At 34.5% G+C, this 22,727-nt stretch overlaps 1 protein-coding gene across 1 annotated transcript in view; it reads right to left on the reverse strand.

Annotated features, from left to right (window-relative positions):
* The window catches only part of LOC133195815 (nicotinamide phosphoribosyltransferase-like), a 112,472-nt gene that overhangs the window by 45,878 nt on the left and 43,867 nt on the right, over positions 1-22,727 (reverse strand). The window contains exons 5-6 of the mRNA XM_061331766.1: positions 11,723-11,853; positions 11,304-11,523 (exon numbers count right to left, since the gene is read on the reverse strand). Coding sequence (XP_061187750.1) covers positions 11,304-11,523; positions 11,723-11,853 — 351 coding nt within the window. The remainder of the gene's footprint in view (positions 1-11,303; positions 11,524-11,722; positions 11,854-22,727) is intronic.

Here is a 22,727-nt window from a genome sequence, read left to right on the forward strand (position 1 = left end):
TACACAAAACGTCAACATTTGTACTTTTAGTTCTTTTAAATTTGCCTGAAAGCAGAGTAAAATCTTTACGATTATTCTTTTAGATTATTTTATCAGAAAGTTATGATAATTTGCTTTTGAAAATGGCTTTTACCGCATATTCATTATAATTGTAAATGCTACAGTGTAGGCACGTGCCGTTTTAGAATTCACGTGGTACAAATAAACAGATCTAAGATTGCTCCAGTTCGTACGACCCTTGATTTTCCGGCAGATTCTAATTACGTTAATTTTGTATGAGGAGAGAATATTTCTGTTTCTCAAACCGCTAACATCAATTTAATACCTTATTTCTTAATGATATATTGGGTAAATTTTGAATGAAAAAGCACACATTTTGCAGCCGCACTGTCGCTTTAAATTTGAAACACACTGAATTAGCACGTCATTAATGATCTTTATCTCATAATTAATAGATTTGCACTAATTGATGACATAAACAGTATCCAGTCCTTTGTTTCCATTGCAGTATATAAGCATTGGATGCAGGATGGCTGCAAAAAGTCTCAAAGCTCAAAGCAATGTGCCTCAGAAAGAAACTGTTTTAAGATATTCAAAATGTGGTTTTAAAATGGCACTCATGTGTTTTCAAGGTATTTTGGTGAATCTTGCACATTTATTAATCATATTCAGTAGGCTATAGGCTGTTTTAAAATCTAAATTTTGCGTTGGAATAGGCGAGACTCAATAATTTTTAAAACTTGTGGACCCATATACCACATACCCAAGCTAGTATCATTGTTCTCGAGTAAATCTCATTGTGATTAATACTGAACCGCTCATGAGTTACATGTTGTGATGTCACATCAGCAGAGCTGCATTATTGATCGTTTTGATTTCCACTTGATTTGATTGCAATTTTTAAAGTGTTATAACTTTGTTCATGGTGCATGAATTTCAGAGGTTTTTGCCTCCAATTTTATTTTATTTTATTTTATTTTATTTTATTTAACTGTTATCTATTCCCCCCCCCCCCCCCCCCAAAAAAAAAGAAAAAAATAATTAAAATGCTACTTCAGGTAACCTTTATAGACAAAGGGATGGATATGGATACACCAATCAAAAATGCTTAGTTGAATTCGAATCTTTGTTGAGTCTATAGCTAAAAAAAAAAAAAACGAGACCCATGGGCCATATGGCTCACATGAGCACTTAAGCTAGGAAAAAGCAGAAATCAGTTCAGTATTGAAAACTTAAAATATAAATGTGGTTCCAACATTTATTCTTCTATTGAGGTCTTGCCCTACCTCCAGGGACATGATTGAACACCTTTGAAACTGTTCTACCTGGGGATGCTTCTGAATTAATAAGACTGGCTTTGATATTCTTGAGAAGAAAATTTTTATTGATATATCCCTTATATTCTTTTTCATAACTTTGGTCCCCTGTTATGGCCCCACCCAACCCCCAGGGGTCATAGTTTGAACAAATCTGAATCCACACTTAGTCACTACCTTAGGATGCTTCCATAATTAATGACTAATCATGACTTTTATGTTCTTAAGGTAGTCTGATCCTCAGATTCTGAAAATCAGCTTTTAAGTAATTGAAAATGCTCAAAAAAATGTCTCTGATTTCACAGAGTAACGTGAATTTACCCATGATATTTCTTAAAAGTTCATCATTAAAGTTAATCATATTATATAGGGAAAATTATCAAATCTCAAATATATTTTCAGGAAATGCAAAATAAAAACACCAGCTATGCATTTTCTAATAGAAAATTGATCAACAAATATATTTTAAGATAGAAAAATATAAGCATCCAGGCATTTGTAGAAAATTGCATCTTTTTTATGCTTAAACAGTATTTTGGTTCTTCTATTTACTTCAATTGTTATGTAATACATAGTGTAATAATCTTGTACTATCATTGCTAGACATCACATATCATGTCTAATTTCATACCATGCTAATAAGCATTGGTATCTAATGCTAGAACAAATGAAATTAGATTTCTCCAAAAATGAATTTTTTTTTTCTTTTATGTGGTACAAATGTCAACTTTTTACAAGACCATTTCTAAGACTTCAAAGAACCTTGAATCATATTGAGATGCATAAAATGAAAATTGTTGCACGAAAAGATCCCAATTTCAAGCTTCATTTTGAGACTTTTAAATAAAATAATAAAGAATGAATCTTCATAACACTGCTTCTCGCCCCTTTTTATATGCAGAATTTTACCTTTTCAAATCATAACATTGTCATATTTTAGCTAAAGTCTTGAAGCATAGTCTGTATAGATACTCGTAAAAGATTTTTTGGGAAAGAGACTTTCAATAAACACATGATATTGATTAAATAAAGTCATATACTTCACTGTAAAATCCTGGCTTAGCCATTACAGCTATGTAGGTCATTGTATTATTTGAATGAGAAGGCAGAGCGTCTATCAAGCATGTGATGAATGTGAAAACATTAGTGTGTGTTTGAGATGTACTAAGTTTTATGAATAACTAACACGTAAAAACACTCTTAGAGACCAACAAAATATAAGCATAGATTCTTAATTAAATTATTTGGCAGGCTTTTTTCTGCTAAACTTATGAGTTATATTTGAAATGATTTACTAAAAATTTGTTAAAATTATTTATGTACATTACATACACAATGGAATCTGCAAAACAGAGCGTATAATGCAGGATACACAATTTTTCATACGTTAAAGAAACCTTATTTTTAAAGAGATAATTAATCCATTTAAGCTAATTACATTTACATTTATAATTAGAATTTATTTCATAGCATACAAATAATTTTAAAATCTGAGTGCTACAACAAAAACACATAGGCGGTTGAATTATGATAAAAAAAACTACACTGTGTGTACAAAAAATAAATCATTAAGAAAGTGAAAATCAAAACGTCAGTATCATCGCTGGTGGATAATGAAACATCAGTGTCAGTGCCCTTTTTACAGTCCACATTGCATTGCTTTGAACAAAATCCTGTTTATTCATGCCATACAAGTTAATATGATCTTCCTCATTTAGGAATTCAACAATTGTTGAAATCCACTCGTGTACTTCTTGATTTTAATGAACTCTCTCTCCGTAGTAAGATAAATGCTAATTCACTTCAAGATATTTTTAACGCCTTTTTTCATTCGATTGATTTTTTTTTTCACTAAATACATGTACGTTGATCAGACATGTCAAAGGGCCATACAAGTGCATTTTCTTGCTTTTAAACATCATGCTTTCAAAATACTAGCGAACATGAAATTTTTTACATTATCTGCAAAAAAAAACAAGAGGCCCAAGGGCCTTAACGGTCACCGGAGTATAATACAACAATTTAGAGGATCCATAGAGTATAAAATGAACTGAAAGGTGAAGCTTTGTTGCCCAAAAGCAAGAAAAATAGGGTGATCAGGATCAACAAAATAATTAGTCTAGTATTCATTAACAGTTCATAAATTAGATTCTAATCTGTTCCCCATTTATCACTATCATCATACAGTATATTAGCAAACTATCAGTGCTTCTGTACTATTTTAATTCCTTGTTGAAATTTCTTACATTGGCTTCTCTTGGTCTGTGATGAACATTTAAAAAGACAAGTTATTTTTATCTCGTTTTTATTTATCTATTACTTACAAGTATATCTGATCATTAAAACTATGAAAGTACTTTTTGTATTATACAATAAAAATTCTTGCATAATTCTCTTATTCTATTAATCTTTCAAGTACATTACTTACAGTGATTAATTATCAAAAGTAAATGGCAAAGGGGAATAACTCCTCTCAGTAGAATACAAATTAATAGAGCCCTAGCCAGGACCAGAACACTTGACCAAATGGTCCAGATGTTCAAAAATCTGGTAAAAATACTCTTCCTTATTAAAACTTTTACTCTTTTTGCCTCTGATATGCCCAGGTGCAGAGAAGATTTTTAAAGAAATGATGCATTTTTATTACAGATTCATTATATTATCAATAGAGCCCCCCCCCCCACCACCACCCCCCAGTGAGAAACACCAGATCCTCTCACCCTGGGACCAGAAGTTTGCTCATCATAAGTAATCACTTTGTTTATCTGCTTAACACTAAGAGTAGACAGGATTATTTAATAGAATTAATGCATTTTCACTATATTATCAAGAGCCCCACCCTTACACAAGCTCATCTGACCCAGGGGTCATGCAATTCACTACTCTGGAAGAAGCACTCTTGCTCATTATAACTATACACTTAGCTTCTTTGCTTTTTAACCAGGAGCAGAAAAGAATATTTTCAAAGAAATTTTGCTTTTTCACTATATAATCAATAGAGCCCCCCCCCCCCCCTTTTCACCAGAACCCTTGACCCTGGGGCCATGAAATTCACAATTTTGGAAGAAGCATCCTTGCGTATCATAACAATGTACTTAATTTGTTTAAATAATCCCCAGGGGTAGAGAAGAAGATTTTCAAAGAAATAATTCACCTTCACTATAAGATCTATATAGCCCCACCCTAACACCAGAACCCCTGATCCTTGGGCCATGAATTTCACAATTTTGGAAGAGGCATCCTTGCTTATCATAACTATGTATTTAATTTGTTTAAATAATACCCAGGAGTAGAGAAAAAAGATTTTCAAAGAATGCACTTTCACTATATGATCTATACAGCTCCATCCTAGCGCCAGAACCTTTGACCCTGGGGCTATAAAATTTCACAATTTTGGTAGAGTCACTCTTGCTTATCATAACTATGTATTAAATTTGTTTAAATAATACCCAGGAGTAGAGAAGAAGATTTTCAAAGAAATAATGCACTTTCACTATATGACCTCTATAGCCCCACCCTAGCACCAGAACCTCTGACCCTGGGGCTATGAATTTCAAAATTTTGGTAGAGTCACTCTTGCTTATCATAACTATGTATTTAATTTGTTTAAATAATACCCAGGGGTAGAGAAGAAGATTTTCAAAGAAATAATTCACCTTCACTATAGGATCTATATAGCCCCACCCTAACACCAGAACCCCTGATCCTTGGACCATGAATTTCACAATTTTGGAAGAGCCATCCTTGCTTCCCATAACTATGTATTGAATTTGTTTAAATAATACCCAGGAGTAGAGAAGAAGATTTTCAAAGAAATAATGCACTTTCACTATATGATCTATAGAGCCCCAACCTAGCACCAGAACCCTTGACCCTGGGGCTATGAATTTCAAAATTTTGGTAGAGTCACTCTTGCTTATCATAACTATGTATTTAATTTATTTAAATAATACCCAGGAGTAGAGAAGAAGATTTTCAAAGAAATAATGCACTTTCACTGTATGATCTATATAGCACCGCCCTAGCACCAGAACCCCTGACCCTGGGGCCATGAATTTCACAATTTTGGTAGAGGGCTCAATGCTTATTACAATCATGCCAACAGTTTGACTGTTTGATGTCCAGGAGTAAAGAAGAAGATTTTTAAAGATAGCACTAATTTTGATGGTTTAAGCCCCACCCCTCAGGCCCCGAGGGGGCAGGGACCATGAAATTCACAATTTTTGTACCCCTTCACCCATTGATGCTATATGCCAAAATTGGTTGAAATTGGTTCAGTGGTTCAAGAGAAGAAGCTGAAAATGTTCAAAAGTTTACGACCGACGGACGACTGACGACGGACGACGCACGACGATGGACGAAAACAAATAGCAATAGGTCACCTGAGTGACTCAGGTGACTTAAAAAACAAGAGGCCCAAGGGCCTTAACGGTCACCTGACTATAAAACAACAATCCATAGAAAATCCATAGAGTATAAAATAAACTGATAGAAGGAGCTTTTGTAAATCTTTGATTGTCCATTGTGGCCCCACCCTATCCCCAGAGTCCAGAGCCATGATTTGAACAAACTTGAATCTACACTACCTGAGGATGTTTCCATGTAAATATAACCAATCATGTCTTTGCTGTTCTTGAGAAAAGAATTTTTTCAAGATTTTTCCTACATATTCCAATGTAAAACTTTCATTGTCCAGTGTGGCCCACCCTACCCCTGGGGATCAAGCTTTTAACAAACTTGAATCTACACTACCTGAAGAATTGTTTCCACATTTCATCTTTCTTGGCCAAGTGGTTCGGGAGAAGAAGATTTTTCCAATGTATTCCCATGTAAAACTTTGATCATCCATTGTGGCCCTGTCCTACCCCTGAGGGTCATGATTTGAACAAACTTGAATCTACACTACCTAAGGATGTTTCCAGATAAGTTTAATTTTTCTTGGCCCAGTGGTTCTGGAGAAGAAAATTTTTACAGATTTTTTCTATGTATTTCTAAGTAAAACTTCGATCATATCAAAATGACTAATCATGGCTTTGCAGTTCTTGAGAAGAAATTTTCCTGTATATTCCTATGTAAGACTGATCCTCCATTGTGGCCCCACCCTACCCCGGGGGGTCAGGCTTTGAACAAACTTGAAATTTGCTCTTCCTGAGAAAAAGATTTTTCCTATATATTTCTATGTAAAACTCTGATCATCCATTGTGACCCCACCCTACTCCCGGGGGACATGATTTAAACAAATTTGAATCTACACTACCTGAAATATGACTCATCACGACTTTGCTGTTCTTGAGAAGAAGATTTTTAAAGATTTTTCCTATATATTTTTATGTAAACTTTGATCATCCATTGTGGCCCTGCCCTACCCCCAGGGGGTCATGATTTGAACAAATTTGAATCTAAACTAACTGAGGATGCTTCCATATAAATATGACCAATCAGGGCTTAGCTGTTCCTGAGAAGAAGATTTTTAAAAATTTTTCCTATATATATCTCTATGTAAAACTTTGATTGTCCATTGTGGCCCTGCCCTACCCCCGGGGGTCATGATTTGAACAAATTTGAATCTACACTACCAGAGGATGCTTCCATATAAATATGACTCATCATGACTTTGCTGTTCTTGAGAAGAAGATTTTTAAAGATTTTTCCTATCTATTCTTATGTAAACTTTGATCATCCATTGTGGCCCCACCCTACCCCTGGGGGTCATGATTTGAAGAAACTTGAATCTACATACACTGAGGATGCTTCCATATAAATATGACCAATCAGGGCTTAGCTGTTCCTGAGAAGAAGATTTTTAAAAATTTTTCCTATATATATCTCTATGTAAAACTTTGATTGTCCATTGTGGCCCCGCTCTACCCCCTGGGGTCATGATTTGAACAAATTTGAATCTACACTACCGGAGGATGCTTCCATATAAATATGACTCATCACGACTTTGCTGTTCTTGAGAAGAAGATTTTTAAAGATTTTTCCTATATATTCTTATGTAAACTTTGAACATCCATTGTGGCCCCACCCTACCCCCGGGAGTCATGATTTGAACAAACTTTAATCTACACTACCTGAGGATGCTTCCATATAAATATGACCAATCAGGGCTTAGCTGTTCCTGAGAAGAAGATTTTTAAAGATTTTTCCTATATATATCTCTATGTAAAACTTTGACCGTCCATTGTGGCCCCGCCCTACCCCTGGGGGTCATGATTTTAACAAACTTGAGTCTACACAACCTGATGATGTTTCCATATAAGTTTCCTTTTACCTGATCCAGTAATTCTTGAGAAAAAGATTTTTAAAAGATACCATTAATTTTTCACTAATTCTTAATTATCTCCCCTTGGAAGAAGGAGTGGCCCTTCATTTGAACAAACTTGAATCATCTTTACCCAAGGATAGTTTGTGGCAAGTTTGGTGGAAATTGGCCCAGTGGTTCTTGAGAAGAAGTCGAAAATGTGAAAAGTTTACGCACAACGCACACCTCCACGACGACGGACGAAAACAGATAGCAATAGGTCACCTGAGTGACTCGGGTGACCTTAAAAAAAAAAATGTTTGTGAAATTTTGTGCTGATGTAAAAAGTTTTAATTAGCATTTGCAGAATCATCAGAAGAAACCTGAAGCTTCCCTCTATTCAAATTAGGGGTGCATTTTGTGCAAATGTATTCATCCAGTGACTTTTTAGCGCTCCGTATTTCAATTTCTTTCCCTTAAGATCTCTCAATGGAAAATATGCATTTGTGTACTTGTAACAAATGGTTTATTTTCTAAAGATATGAATTAGTGTTTTTCAAATAACTGTCTATAAAATTAATGACAGTTTTAACTGGAAAAAAACTTTTCTATCTTTCAAGAGTCAATGAATGTAGCACTGATGTATATTTAGGAACAAAGGCAAATGTATAATATATACCCACAGTAATTTAAATTTTAAAATTCTGTATTCATGAGACACAAGCAGTAAGTGCAAGCTACAGGCCTCCAATATAAAGTGATAGATAACAACCAAAAAAAACATACAAAATCAACTGAAATAGCGTTTAATAACAAGTACAGCATAGTGCCATAAATAAGTCAACTTTTTAAATGGCGCGCAATTACAAGCACCGCTTTAAAACTTCGAAGTTACATTGTAGAAAGATAAACGATATCGTATCAATTTTTTCATGATCAAAGGGAAGTAACTCTTACTGAGTTTTTTCATTAGTGAATTTGATTTTGTTATTACTCTACTTCCTTGTTTACGAAATGGCAAAACACAGCAATGAAATGTCGGACGAAACTAAAAAAGTGATTGTAAAATTAATAGAAAGTGGACACAGGGCATCAGAAATTTCAAAATGTTTAAAGATTAACACGTCTACAATTTCAAAATTTTTAAAGCGGTGGAGGGAATGTGGAGACATAGAAAATAAGCCACGGAAGGGAAGACCCCGATATGTTAATGTCAGAGGAGAATGGACACTTTCTCGCCTTGTTAAAAATTCTCGTAGGACAACTTTAAAGGATGTAACGGCAGAATTCAACAGCAGTACACCGGTTAAAGTTTCTTGTCGCACAATACAAAGGACCCTTCACTCCATGGGCTATACAAGGTGATCTTCTCGGAAGTCTATAGGAATTCGGAACATAAACAAAAAGAAACGCATAGCTTGGTGCAGAGGGAAGTTACATTGGAATGTCAATAATCAGTGGAAGAAGGTGATGTTTACCAATGAAATGATGGTTATTATTAAACCTGACGGAAAGTTTAAAATATGGAGGAAGTCATCTGAAAAATGGAGACCTGAATGTTTGGGCCACTTTGCACCAACGTCGTCTGCTACTATTAAAATAATGGAATGGGGATGTATCACCTATTATGGGGTAGGAATTTTAGCATTCATAAATGGAAATATGAACTCTCAAAAATATATCCATTGGCAAACACTTGATGACAATATTTGGCAGGTTGTTGTTAAACATTTTGTACATGGTACTTCCAAAATGACAATTCCCATGTCATCAGTCCAATGAATCTGAAAATGGGAAACATCAGAACATCAGAATTCCACAGATAAGTTGGCCTCCCCAGTCTCCCGATTTGAGCCCAATCGAGAATGTATGGCTATTAATGAAAAACAAAATCAAAAACAGACTTTACCTGATCCACAATGTAAATGACTTGAAAACTCAGTTACTGAGGGCTTGGAATGAAATCCCTTTATTTTACATTCAAAAACTTTATGCAAGCCTTCCAAGAAGATGCAGAGAGGTACTGATCCAGAAAGGTGACATCACAAAACATTAGAGTGATTAGAGTTCATTTAAGAGGCTGGCAAGGAATTCAGGTAAGTTGATTTTATATGATTCAATGGCAGCCATTAATAAAGTTAACTCATTTATGGCACTATGCTGTAAATAAAAAATCTTAACACATCTTAATCAAAAAAAAAAATTTCTCCCAGAATTTTAATTACACATTTGAAAACGATTTGACCATTGATAGCTCGCAGACACCTGTACACGATGTCGCACAGGTGTGATCAAAGCGCGAAAGTGAATAGATTTGAGTCACGTGTTCAGTGCTTTGTTATTCATGAGGTCAAAGGGGGGTTCAAATTTGTTAACAAGGTGCCTTTACTATAGAAACAAGTATCCGTGATTTTGCACCTTTTTGGAAAATAATAAATGAGCGCAAGACTGTTTCAATTTCTTTCATGAATGTAAATGACTAGTTTAACTCTTTACATTGACCGTGTTTACGACAACTTCAAACATCCATGCGCTCATATAAAAAAACGGGCTTGCAAAATGGGGGGTGTGGCCTAAAGTCTATGAGAAATCGATCTAAACAACGTACCCCATTATATTAATCAGATAAATACCTAATTACAGTGCATGGAAGTAAAAATTGAAATTGAAATTAATAAACTACAATGTTTGATGGAAAGATTGAGGCAAAAATATGTAGAAAATCTTTAATTTAATTTTTTGTAAATTATCGGGGGGGGCCAGATTTGGACGTTTAAACGATTCATTCTTTAAGAGTTATCCTTCCTGGCTGAGGATCGGATATCCTTAAGAAGAAAATTTTTTAAGATTTATTCCTATATATTCCTATGTAAAACTGATTCCTCATTGTAGTTCCACTCTACCCCTAGGGGTCATGATTTGAACAAACTTGAATCTACTCTACCTGAGGATGGTTCCCTATAAATATGATTAAACATGGCTTTGCTGTTCTTGAGAAGATTTTCAAAGATTTTTCCTACATATTCCTATGTAAAACTTTGATCCCCAATTGTGGCCCCACCTTATCCTTGGGGGTCATGATTTGAACAAACTTGAATCTATACTATGTAAAGAAGGTTTCAATTAAGTTTCAACTTTTTTGGCCCCATGGTTCTTGAGAAGATACCACCAAATTGTCATTATTTCTTAATTATCTCCCCTAGAAAGAGGGAGTGGCCCTTCTTTGAACAAACTTGAATCCCCTTCAAAAAGATTTTTCCTACATATTCCTATGTAAAACTTTGATCCCCCATTGTGGCCCCACTTTTTTCTTCGGGGGTCAAGACTGAACAAACTTGAATCTATACTATGTAAAGAAGGTTTCAATTAAGTTTCGACTTTTTTGGTCCCATGGTTCTTGAGAAGAAGATTGGTTTTTAAAAGATACCAACAAATTGTCATTATTTCTAATTATCTCCCCTAGAAAGAGGGAGTGGCCCTTCATTTGAACAATCTTGAATGCCCTTCACCTAAGAATACTTTGTGACAAGTTTGGTTGAAATTGGCCCAGTGGTTCTGGAGAAGATGAAAATGTGAAAGGTTTACGACAACGATGACAGACAACAGACAAATTTTGATCAGTCTTTGGCTCAGGTGAGCTAAAAACAATATGCCCCAATCTTTGATATCAGAGACATAAAAAATTCTGAACTGCAGCAAAGCTTGCATAATTGTCAAAGTAAGAAAGTTACAAGATGCATTACCTTGACAACCACCTCTGATGGTTCACCAGAATCTGGCCTTATGACCAAAGTTCCTTCCCTTTTTTCTACTAAATCTTTCAACTGTTGTCCCCAAACATTTTCACAGGCATTCCATATGTCGTAGCTGTCACTTACAATGGAAACTATCCCAGAAGGAAAATTCTTCAACATATTATAAAATGCTTCCTTTTCACCTTCTTTGCCCCAAGTAGTAATAGTGCTGCAATTCAATGAATTTTGTATCTGATTAAATGTTTTACACCCATTGAGTCTACCATACAATTTCCTCATAGAAAATAAATTTTTTTTACAATAATGAATGTTTTATAATAATTTGAGAATTAGTTAAATTTTGATAAAAAAAAAAAAAACTCACTTTAAGTAAGGTAAATCAAATTGTATAACTTTTCAACCTTTACCTGTGTTCTGCAGCAGGAACAGAAAAACCTGCTATTTTGCAAGCATAATATTTCCTTGCAACACAAAGAGCAGCTATAGTGTCGGTTCCTTTGAAATTAACAAGATGAGCAGCACCACCAATTCCTGCGGACTATAAAAAGAATTATATTGAAAACACCATAGAGGAATAGGATGAACAGGGATCAACAGAAAACAACTTTTGAAGAAGCGGCCTTGCTTATCATAAGGAGAAGAGAACAAGATATTCAAAGAATTTACGCATTTTCACCATCTGATCTATAGATCCCTGTCCTAACACCAGAACTTCTGACCAAGGAGACATGAAATTCACTATTTTAGAAGAGGCACCCTCGCTCATCATAACCATTCACTTAATGTGATGTTCAGGTGCATATTTCTGCAGAATGAAGAATTAAACACATATCTTTGGCATTTACACATGTATTTCAAACTGCAACTCTGGTCAAGTGCATCATATATAATGAATTCTAAAACTCTCTAAATGAGAAATGACTAGAGTTGGTGAAGCAACTTAAGGACATATGCAACGTACCTTACCAACTAATAATTTTTCTAGATATTCTTAAGATTTTGGTGCCATCAGATGTTTGTAGACAAAAACTCAGCACATCTCGAGAACCCTTTGAGCTTTCGCAATGAAATTTTGCATAGCAACTCCCTATGGCCTAAAGAAGAACCCTATTGATTTTGAGGTCAAAAGGTCAAAGGTCAAGGTCATAAATTCATAAATTGTCTGTTTTTACACTTTCGTTTCCGCAAGGTATCTCGAGAATCCTTTGAGCTTTTGCAATGAAATTTTACAAAACCACTCCCTGTGGCCTAAGGAAGACCCTTATTGATTTTGAGGTCAAAAGGTCAAAGTTCAAGGTCGTAAATTCATACATTCTGTCTGTGTGTTACACTTTCGTTTAAAGGCGATATTTCAAGAAGCTTTTGACCTTTTGCAATGAAATTTTATTCCATAACTCCCTATGGCCTCTCTTTCAAAGTGCCCCGCCCCGTTTTGTTTTTTTTTATTTATTGTATTAAAAGTCGCTTGGCACTATTTTTAGCACAGGGGCATGTGGACAGTTATTACATATAATACAGGTTGTCGGCCGACTTTATATGCTAATTACATCTATTAGAACTGTTTAGTAAAGGCTTAATTAGACATCATGTATTGTGTAAAATTTTGACAATATCGAACGTGAATATAAACATTATATGTGACCTAATGTTTGCATTTAATTTGCTGTATAATCAAGTGCCTCTGTGGTCTAGGTGGTACGACTCTTGCTTAGCATGCGAGAGGTCCCGGGTTCAAATCCCGGACAATTCTTTTTTTTTTTCATTTTTTTTTTTTTGGGATTTACTAAATGATAGTATTCAGCATGTGAAATGAAAAAGTTATGACGTCTGGCTTGTACAAAATCATAAAATCATAATTACAGTTTGATAAATATTCTATATAAAAAGAATCTTCTATGCACATATTAATTAAAGAATAAGCAATCAAATCTTTATATCCATATTGGCATTTTTATTTGCTTCAATATACATGTATACATTTAATAATTCTACAAATCAAGGGGGGGGGTGTTTCAAATTCTCTGAATTAGCTTGTTTGTATATTTTTCCTTGAATTATTCAAGAATTTTCTTCAATATATATCTATACATTTTATAATTCTACAAATCCCCCCCCCCCCCCCCGGAACTGTGCATGCTCTTCTGTTTTCCCTAAGTGGGGGACACAAATTCTCTGAATTAGCCTGTTTCTTTAATAGTTGAAATATTTCATTTTTTTAAGGCTATTGTTTATTTCCCCAAAAATTCACTTCATTTTTTCCATAGTGTTATTCATTACATCTGATGCATAAACAATCCTTTTCCAAAGAATGTTGGTTCGACTGTAAGCTATATAGCAGAGACCTAAACAATGTCTCTGGCTATAGCTACCATAGGCAGTTTTTAACCAGTGAGAGGAAATTAATTTACATGCAGATACTTTTGAATACAGATACAAAATTATCTCACTAACATGCCATTGTGCAACAAAGTCGTCAGCATTTTATTTGTCCTCTTAACAGGTGAAAATGTTTTGAATGGCACTCCCGTTGATAAATTTCTCACAAAACCATGGCTATGATGCTGCTATGGCCTATACAGATCTACCTTCATTATTTACCTGCCCTGTTTCCATGGTTATCGTAAACCGGAAGTACGAGTTCGTAAATTCAAAATCTCGATCTTGACTCAAATTCGACTTTGGAAAGAAAAAATTCCACTCTTCTCAATTTTATTTTTTTTCTGAAAATTCAAAAACTTGAGCGGCGCTTTTGTAAACCTAAAAATAAAAAAATGCTGGTCTTATGCTGAAAACACAACACAGATCTTATGTTGGTAAATACTTCTAATTTTCATAATGAAAAGGGAACACTAAATGTATTTTAGGTTTTTCCATCATTTGGCTATTCACATAATAATGTATCATGATAAAATATTTTGACTGTAATTAATATTATTGATATTATCAAATACATTGCCATATATGGATCTGAAGTCGGTAGGTGCTAGGTAAAACAAGAGTATAATACATACAAATTATTATAACAGTAACTTGATCCAAAGAGCCATATCATGTGAAGTTGACAGAGTGAATCGTCGAGTTTGATCTGATGATCTGCGCCTGTCAACAAGACGTGATATGGCTCTTCGGATCAAGTTACTGTTATAATGATAAATTTATTATAAACCCCTTTATAACTAGCAAAATATAATAAAAGGAAACTTTTTGGGTCAATTACATAACTTTTATCCATTAAAGAAACCATTTTGTCAAGGAACATTTTGAAGCGCAAGAATAAAAACGCCATTTATCTGTGTACTACAACATCAGTTTCAGAGAGGGGTGATATGGATTCAGAAAACCACAGTGTGGTGATCCCGAACATCAGATGTGGTGATCCAGAACGTTGGATCACACTGTCACATGATTGCATAAATTCAACAGTAAAACTGAGTGACAAACTGGGTAAATCACAAAACAATTTACAGTATCCATAGAGAATAATTAAAAACAAATTAACAGATAAAGCTTTGTTGCCCAAAAGCAAGAGAAATAGGATGATCAGGATCAACAAAATAATTAGTCTAGTATTCAGTAACAACTCACGAATTAATTTCTAATCTGTCCCCCATATATCACAATCACCAAGCAGACTATTAAACTATTAGTGCTTCTGTACTAATTTTAACCCCATATTGTAACCTCTTACATTGTCTTTTCTTGATCTTTGAAGAACATTTAATAAGATAAAAAAAATTGTCTCATTTTTATTTATCTATTATTTACAAGTCTACCTGATCATTTAAACTTTGAAAGTATGTTTTGTAATATACAATAAAAATTCTTGCATAATTCTCTTATTCTGTTAACCTTTCAAATACAATATTTACAGTAATTAACACGTTCTATTTCCACTATGGAAGAGTTATACTTCTTAGTGTGCTCTTTTGTGTCAGGACCTGAACACTTGACTAAATGTTCCAGATGTTCAAAAATCTGGTAAAAATACCGTTGCTTATTAAAACTTTTTACTTTATCTGCCTCTGATATGCCCAGCAGCAGAGAAAATTTTCAAAGAAATAATACATTTTCACTATAGATTCATCACAGCCCTACCCTAACACTAGAACCCATGGCCCAGGGTCAGGAAATTCACAAATTTGGAAGAGGTACCCTCATCATGGTAACTATGCACTTAGCTGAAGATTTTCAAAGAATTAACACATTTTCACTGTATTATCAATAGAACCCCCCCCCCAAAAAAAAAAAAGAAACAAGAGAGCCCTTGACCCTGGGATCACCAGTTTTAATATTTTTGTAAGAATCTCCCTTGTTCATCATAACTATGCACTTTGTTTATCTGCTCAACACTAAGGAGCAGACAGGATTATTTACTAAAATTAATGCATTATCACTATATTATCAAAAGAGTTCCACCCTTACACCAGAATATCTGACCCAGGGGCCATGAAACTCATAATTCTAGAAGAAGCACTCTTGCTTGTCATAACTATACACTTTGTTTCTTTGCTTTATAATCAGGAGCAAAAAAGAATATTTTCAAAGAAAATGCTTTTTCACTATATAATTAATAGAGCCCCCCTTTCATCAGAACCCCTGACCCTGTGGCCATGAATTTCACATTTTGGAAGAGCCATCCTTGCTTATTATAACTACACACTTCCTACCGTAAGTTTTGGGGTATAGGTCGAAACTTTTTTTCTCAGAACCGTTGGGGTCGCCCAATTTAACGAATCGACCTTTCTAAGGCTCAAGTTTATGAAAAATGCCCCCAAATTAGTGAAATTTACGTCAATTTCAAAACAAATCTGTGCCATTTTCGTAACTTTTAAAATTATTTTACCGAGAAAAAAGTACTAAACAATAAAGAATTAAATATCTTCCATTGATTTCTTATAAAATAAGTTCCATTAAATATCCGTCGATGTACAAAAAAACATTATATCATCTAGTAAATAATGTCTCAATGTATATTTACAACTTGCTGTGTCCATCTTGTGAAGTTGGAAGTCGCAATTGTTTACTAAAAGTAAAACCGCAACCGTATCAAAATTTAAAATACGGAAAAGTTTTCACAATCGCAATCGTAGTCTTTTTTACCATTTATTTGTAATGATTAATTGAAATAGTTTACCTAAATTTATATTTTTTCATTGTCTTGTGATATTTATTGAAATGTAAAATGCGTGAAATAAATTGTTGCCAGTAACTTTCTAAAGAGCTGGGTATGTTAAGACCGATTTACGGCCCTGTAAAATCGGCAAAAATTAAACGCACGATTACATTCTATCAATTGTATCAATTAACTGTTAAGGTTTCCCTATGTGTGAAATAGGAATAAATTTTTCTCAACTCACGTGCCCTTTCATTTATATAACGTTCAAAACCGGTCTAATATTCCGGAATTCCCCTATTTTGGACATTTTCCTCCTCTTCAAGTCTATATTTCGATATGGCCGCATCCGAGTATGTATGCAAAACTTTGCAGAAAGAACAAATACATTACGATTTTTAATATTAAAGAGAAAAAATAACCTTACGAAAGTGCGGCCACATCCATTTTTACAAAAAATTGAAGTACAAAACGCTGCATTTTTTGAAAGAGACGTCACTTTTTCTCCACAATAAATCCATATTTTTAAAGAAATTAATTTTTTAATTCTATATCTGAAGGCTTTATTATTTTTTTTTTTATTTATTGTCTTTTAGATTCAATTCTACATTTGAAAAAAAAATAATTTAATACAATTATTTATGCAAATGAAAACCATATGAACCTTTCTCAGTGAAATTTACTATGGGACATTACATGTAAATTAGTGACGCAATGCATTGAAAAAAATGACGTCACAAAGAGCAATCATGTTGAAAATATGTACTTGAAACATTCTTCAGTCTTCGCAACTATGAAAAATATTCAATCAATATTTACAGCGTGAAAGAGTAGTTTAACGACATAAGTTGGGATGGTTCAGAGAATCAATTTACATTTAATCCTACATGTACAATGTACCTCCAATTGAAACGCGCGTGTCTTTCATAGTGGACATTGACTTTATTTGACTTCAAGAAAAGATTATTTTTAACATTTTTGTTGAAAATCATCTTAAGTATGTTTTATTCGTTTTCAATTTATATATGTCTGGGATTCATGAATGTCAAAAGACAATAGCTAACGTTTTTGGGGGGTGGGGTGGGGGGGGGGGGGGTAGATTGGAAGCTTGGCTTACATGTATAGCAGTTACCATTTGAACATTTCTTTTCAAAACTTGTTATCCTTGTCACTGTATTGTTGCAGATTTTCATTTGACAAAATTAATTATGTCAGAAAGGATTCTAGTGTTTTATCGCATAATCATGCAGGAAGAGTTTTATATATGACTAAATAATTCTAAATCTGCCACTGCCGACCTAAATTTACTTATTTGAAGGTCAGCAGCTGGGAATGGAAAAGTTCTTGCATGTATTTATACTTATGAATTATACATGTATATACATTTATCATGCTGATCGGTATAAATTATTGACATCAGTGTTTTCAAGTAAAATTGGGTTTAATTTATAATTTACAAGGAATTTTAGATAATTATGTTGACCAAGTTTATAAGGCTTAAAAAACGTATACAGTGGTGTACGCTTTCGGTATTTTAAATTTAAGTGAAACATGAAACAATCAACCTTTTTTATTGTCTATAAATAAAGATTATCTGTTTCCAGTTCTGTAAGAAATGCAAACACGATCTTGCGTTACTTGTGGACAAGACACCCCCTTTCCGCTCCATAATCGATGGTTTAACACGTTATTTTTTTTTTTCAGAAATTGTTTTCCTATTTACATTTTAAGGCATCCAAGTCTTGAAAAGAAAAAAAGAAAAAAAAAGATTACTCTATGGATATTTATCTGTATAAAAAACGAATGTACATATTAACTACATGTACACTATTGTTAATCTTGAAGTAAGCGAGTATTTTTAAAAGGATTTTATCCAGATTATCCATAAAATAATAGTAATATATTTCATAGGAAATATGTTTAGTATTCCAGTAGATGTTCATCAGCGCTGGAGGAGCGTCCTGTCCAATATCACCTCTGTGAAAACGGCGATGCACATTATCGCTAAATTTTAAAGATTCAACGTCCGTCTGTGATGATAATCCGTTCCAGAAAAAAAAACAAATTAAAAGTATTTTATTGTTACTACAAGGACAAATGCACAAGGAAATACCCCAGAGAGTTAATGTATCCAAAGGAAGTGATAAAATTATCATTGTCACCGAAATATATCAAATACATGTATCTTACATGTACCTACGGCTGTGTAACATGTAAGCATAGGGAGGAGTTCTAAAGAAAATCTTTATCTATTTTAATGCAGTTTTTGTCTTAGTAGATGACGTAATGTATCGTCTTGCAATTCATGTCAGCAGTTTATTAGGTATGTTTTTTAAGATTTTTTTTATCAGACACTAACATGAAAAAGAAACGTAATCAAGCTAGTGTTATAATCCGGGAATGGCAAGGATAACTCATTAAAGAAGCACTGTGACGTTTTCTGCGTATTGTTCCCACAAGTAACAAAATAACATAAGATTTCGTATAATTTGATAACTGAACTAGAAATAAAATCTCTATGTAGCTTATAAAAAGGGACGTGAAAGTGATCGAATTTTAATTCTTCTATGTGAGTGTTCTGTTATTGTGCATTTCGATTATTTGTATTCTGTCTCCATGTAAATAGAAGTGGGGAGGGGGTTACTGATAATCAAGTTATACATGTACTATAATGAGTACCGATAAAAAAAAATTATATCAAGAATTTGATTTAAAACTAAATACATCCCTTTCCAATTTCCTTTGGCTCCCCACTGAGACTGTGACCGTTGATCGATCTTTTACTGATCGATATCAATGCAAGTGTCTGCCATTTCATGCTGCAAATTGCTTTGAAGACGACATGCCCATATTTTCAAAGTTGACGCGGATAAACTCTATATGCAAATCATACACATAATATTATATCCTTATTTTTATAACTTTTAGTATTAGGGAATTATGCCTGTTAGAGTGTACTACAGGCTTCTGAATCCCTTCCCGAGAATTCGTGTGCATTTCCTGTCGAATTTACTACGCAAATTTAGGCATATAATTTTCGATGCAAAGTACTGTGTTTGTCTCTAAAATTAAATTATTAGCATTGGCTATAAAAAATATTTTGTTCATCGAAAAATTGATCTCAACAAATCGCACACCCTTTTTTAAGCCTTTGGAGATTCACGGTTTTTATTTGAAGGAAAAATTTTCAAGGTCTGTAACGCAAGTTATGATAAGGACATTCCAAGTTGTTTTTTTTTTTTTATTTTATTTTTTTTTTTTTATGTGCAGTGTACGCGGACGAATTGGTTTTGAGGTTATGAAATTAAAAACAAACACAAATTAAAATTGATCAAAACAAAGCTTTGAAACGCAAACACAAAGTTTACTCAAATTAAAATCAACAAATACGAATCTCTGTAATGCTGTCTACTCTTTTGGGATTGACATCTCTCTTTTTTAAGTGGTGTATTAATTTTTTTTATTTCAATTACTAGTAGTTAAACTAAGTTTTATGGCGAGGAGAGGTCTCAAATGATAATAAGAAATTCTAGAAATGTTCTGAAAATGCTGCGTTTTTCCCCTTTTGATTTGTGTGTTTTCTCGGATAGGAAGATAGGTTTTCGAATTTAGGATGGACGCTAAACAAAGAAAAAACTTGGAATCCGAATGGCCTCATCAATCAGGACTCTTATAACCGGTCTCCTCTTGTGGTTTTAACATAGAAAGTGATTGTGTGTAAGTATATTGGGAATTGTTCCTGGTTAGGGTATTTTACATGAACCATGCAGTAAAGTGGATCCACTGGAATGAATAAATAACGATCTATGAAATAAATCCTAACTTCAGAGAAAAAAAAATTAACGCAGTTTAAGACACCTCGTAACCCCGTAATAGTGAGTAATTTATACGTTTATCCAAAAAAAAACAAAACAAAACAAAAACAAAACAAAAACGTCATTAATAGTGCTGCAATTTGTTGGAATGGAAAAGGGGAGTGGTGTTGATGGCTTTTTCATTGCCAAAAAATCCAATTTTGACAACTTTATATGGGACGTTCCAATTTTCTTTTTAATACTGATTCATGTATCTATAAATATTTTAATGTAACTTCATAGACAATGCGGAAAATGATTGAAGAAATCATTAGGACATTTTACATAAAAAATGATAAATTTGATACGAGCACAATTTTAAAAGAAGTACTACATCGTCTCGTCTGTATGGATGAATCAAGTTTCATTACTTGTCTGATGAAATCGTTTGTAATAAAATTATATTTTCCTTTAAATTGTTATACTCCTTCCAGCTATCAAAGATACATTACGATGAATTGAAATAAAAGTTCAAAATTGTTTTCTGGAACATAAGGCAGGTTGAAGTAAATAGTTTCCGGTTCAGAGAATTTACAGATTCCTTTTAACGTAACTTTAAAATCAGTAACGACGTGATGACGTTACTACGTCAAAATTTGTTATTTCTAAAGAAAACTTCCAAATTTTCGAGACCTCTGACGGAAAAACGGTTTGTGATAATTAAAAAAAATAAAACGATTTTGAAAGGACACATCGTAGGCATGTTTGTAAAAAACTGAAATCAAATTTGCGGTCCTTCACCGCAGGGTTCAAGCTTGAAGTAGTCCAGTATGCTGAGAAAAATGGTGGAAACATGGCAGCACAACGACATTACGGAGTCAGCGAGAAGGTCATCAGAGGCTGGCGAAAGCAGAAAGATGTCCTCCGGCAGATGAAGAAGACCAAGAAAGCCTTCCGCGGCCACACTGCATACTGGCCTGAACTCGAGAACCAGCTCGAGGAATTCGTCATGGAGCAGAGAGCCGCCTGTAGAGCAGTCAGCACCGTCCAATTAAGACTGAAGGCCGTAGACTTGGCGCAAACCATGAATATCAACGACTTCAAGGGTACAGCGTCCTGGTGCTACCGTTTCAAGAAACGAAAATCTCTACGTATACGTCAGCGCACTACCCTAGCCCAGCAGCTTCCAGAGGACCACGTCCAGAAAATCGCATCATTCCGGCAGTTTGCTATGGAGCAGATCCAGCGACACAACTTAAGCAGCAACAACATCATCAGCATGGATGAAGTTCCCCTGACATTCGACATTCCGATGAACCGGACCATCGAGAGCAAGGGGCAAAGTCCATCACCATCCGGACCACCGGCCACGAGAAATCATCCTTCACAGTTGTCCTGAGCTGCACTGCTACCGGCAAAAAGCTTCCGCCCATGGTTGTCTTCAAGAGAAAAACCGCTATTAAAGAAAAGATGCTGTCTGGTATTGTGGTTCACCAGAATGAGAAGGGGTGGATGGACAACGATGTTATGGACCTGTGGCTGACTTCCTGCTACGTAAAGCGACCAGGGGGTTTTTTCCGACAAACCAAGAGCCTGCTTGTCCTCGACTCGATGAGAGCCCACATAAGCGACGTCACCAAGGACAGAATCCAATCAACAGGGACCATTCCCGCAGTTATCCCCTGCAGCCAGACGAAGATATTACAGCCCCTAGACATTTCCGTCAACAAATGTTTTAAGACAGAGCTCCGCAAAATCTGGGAGGACTGGATGACGAATGGGGAGAAAAGCTTCACCAACACTGGAAGAATGAGGCGCGCATCGTATTCAACCGTGTGTCCGTGGGTGAAGGACGCTTGGGCAGCTGTTCCAGAGAGAGTTATCAGCAGCGGGTTTGTCAAGGCTGAAATTGTGCACGCCCCCCTTCCTGATGAAGAAGAAGAACTCATGTTAGCTGAAACAACTGATGACCTGCCGTTGGCCTTAGCCGCTCTGTTTCATAGTGTTAGTGAAGAGTCAGACTTTGACGGGTTTTCTTCTGATGAAGAGAGGAATTCTTAGTGCCGATATTGGACTGTGCAAATTAAACTTGTGTTGCAAACTTCGTGCTCGTTTACCAGTGCGTGTTTTAATATGACTGTTTGACATTAGTGCAGTTTTCTTACTAGTGCTGAATATATTCTCCATGTTTATTTATTACCATTGCCATATTTTATGTATCGTAATAAATACATTTAAAACTTGATTTTTTTTTTCTGTGAACAAGTATTTGAGGTTTTACAAGCAACAATTGAGTTATAAATGCGGGTGACAAAAATATCGTTTTGGGAGATAGTATGAAGTTTTACAAGCACTTAATGAAATATAAATGCAGATGAGAAAAATTTAATTTTATTGATAAGGAGTTTTACAAGCAACAAATGAGTAATAAATGCGGGTGACAGAAATATAATTTTAACTGATAGTATGAGGTTGACATAGAAATCGTTACAAAATAAATATTTT

Source organism: Saccostrea echinata, unplaced genomic scaffold, assembly GCF_033153115.1.
Source record: "Saccostrea echinata isolate AGI-Se365-2 ecotype Australia unplaced genomic scaffold, CSIRO_AGI_Sech_v1 ptg000029l, whole genome shotgun sequence".
Lineage (NCBI taxonomy): Eukaryota > Metazoa > Mollusca > Bivalvia > Ostreida > Ostreidae > Saccostrea > Saccostrea echinata.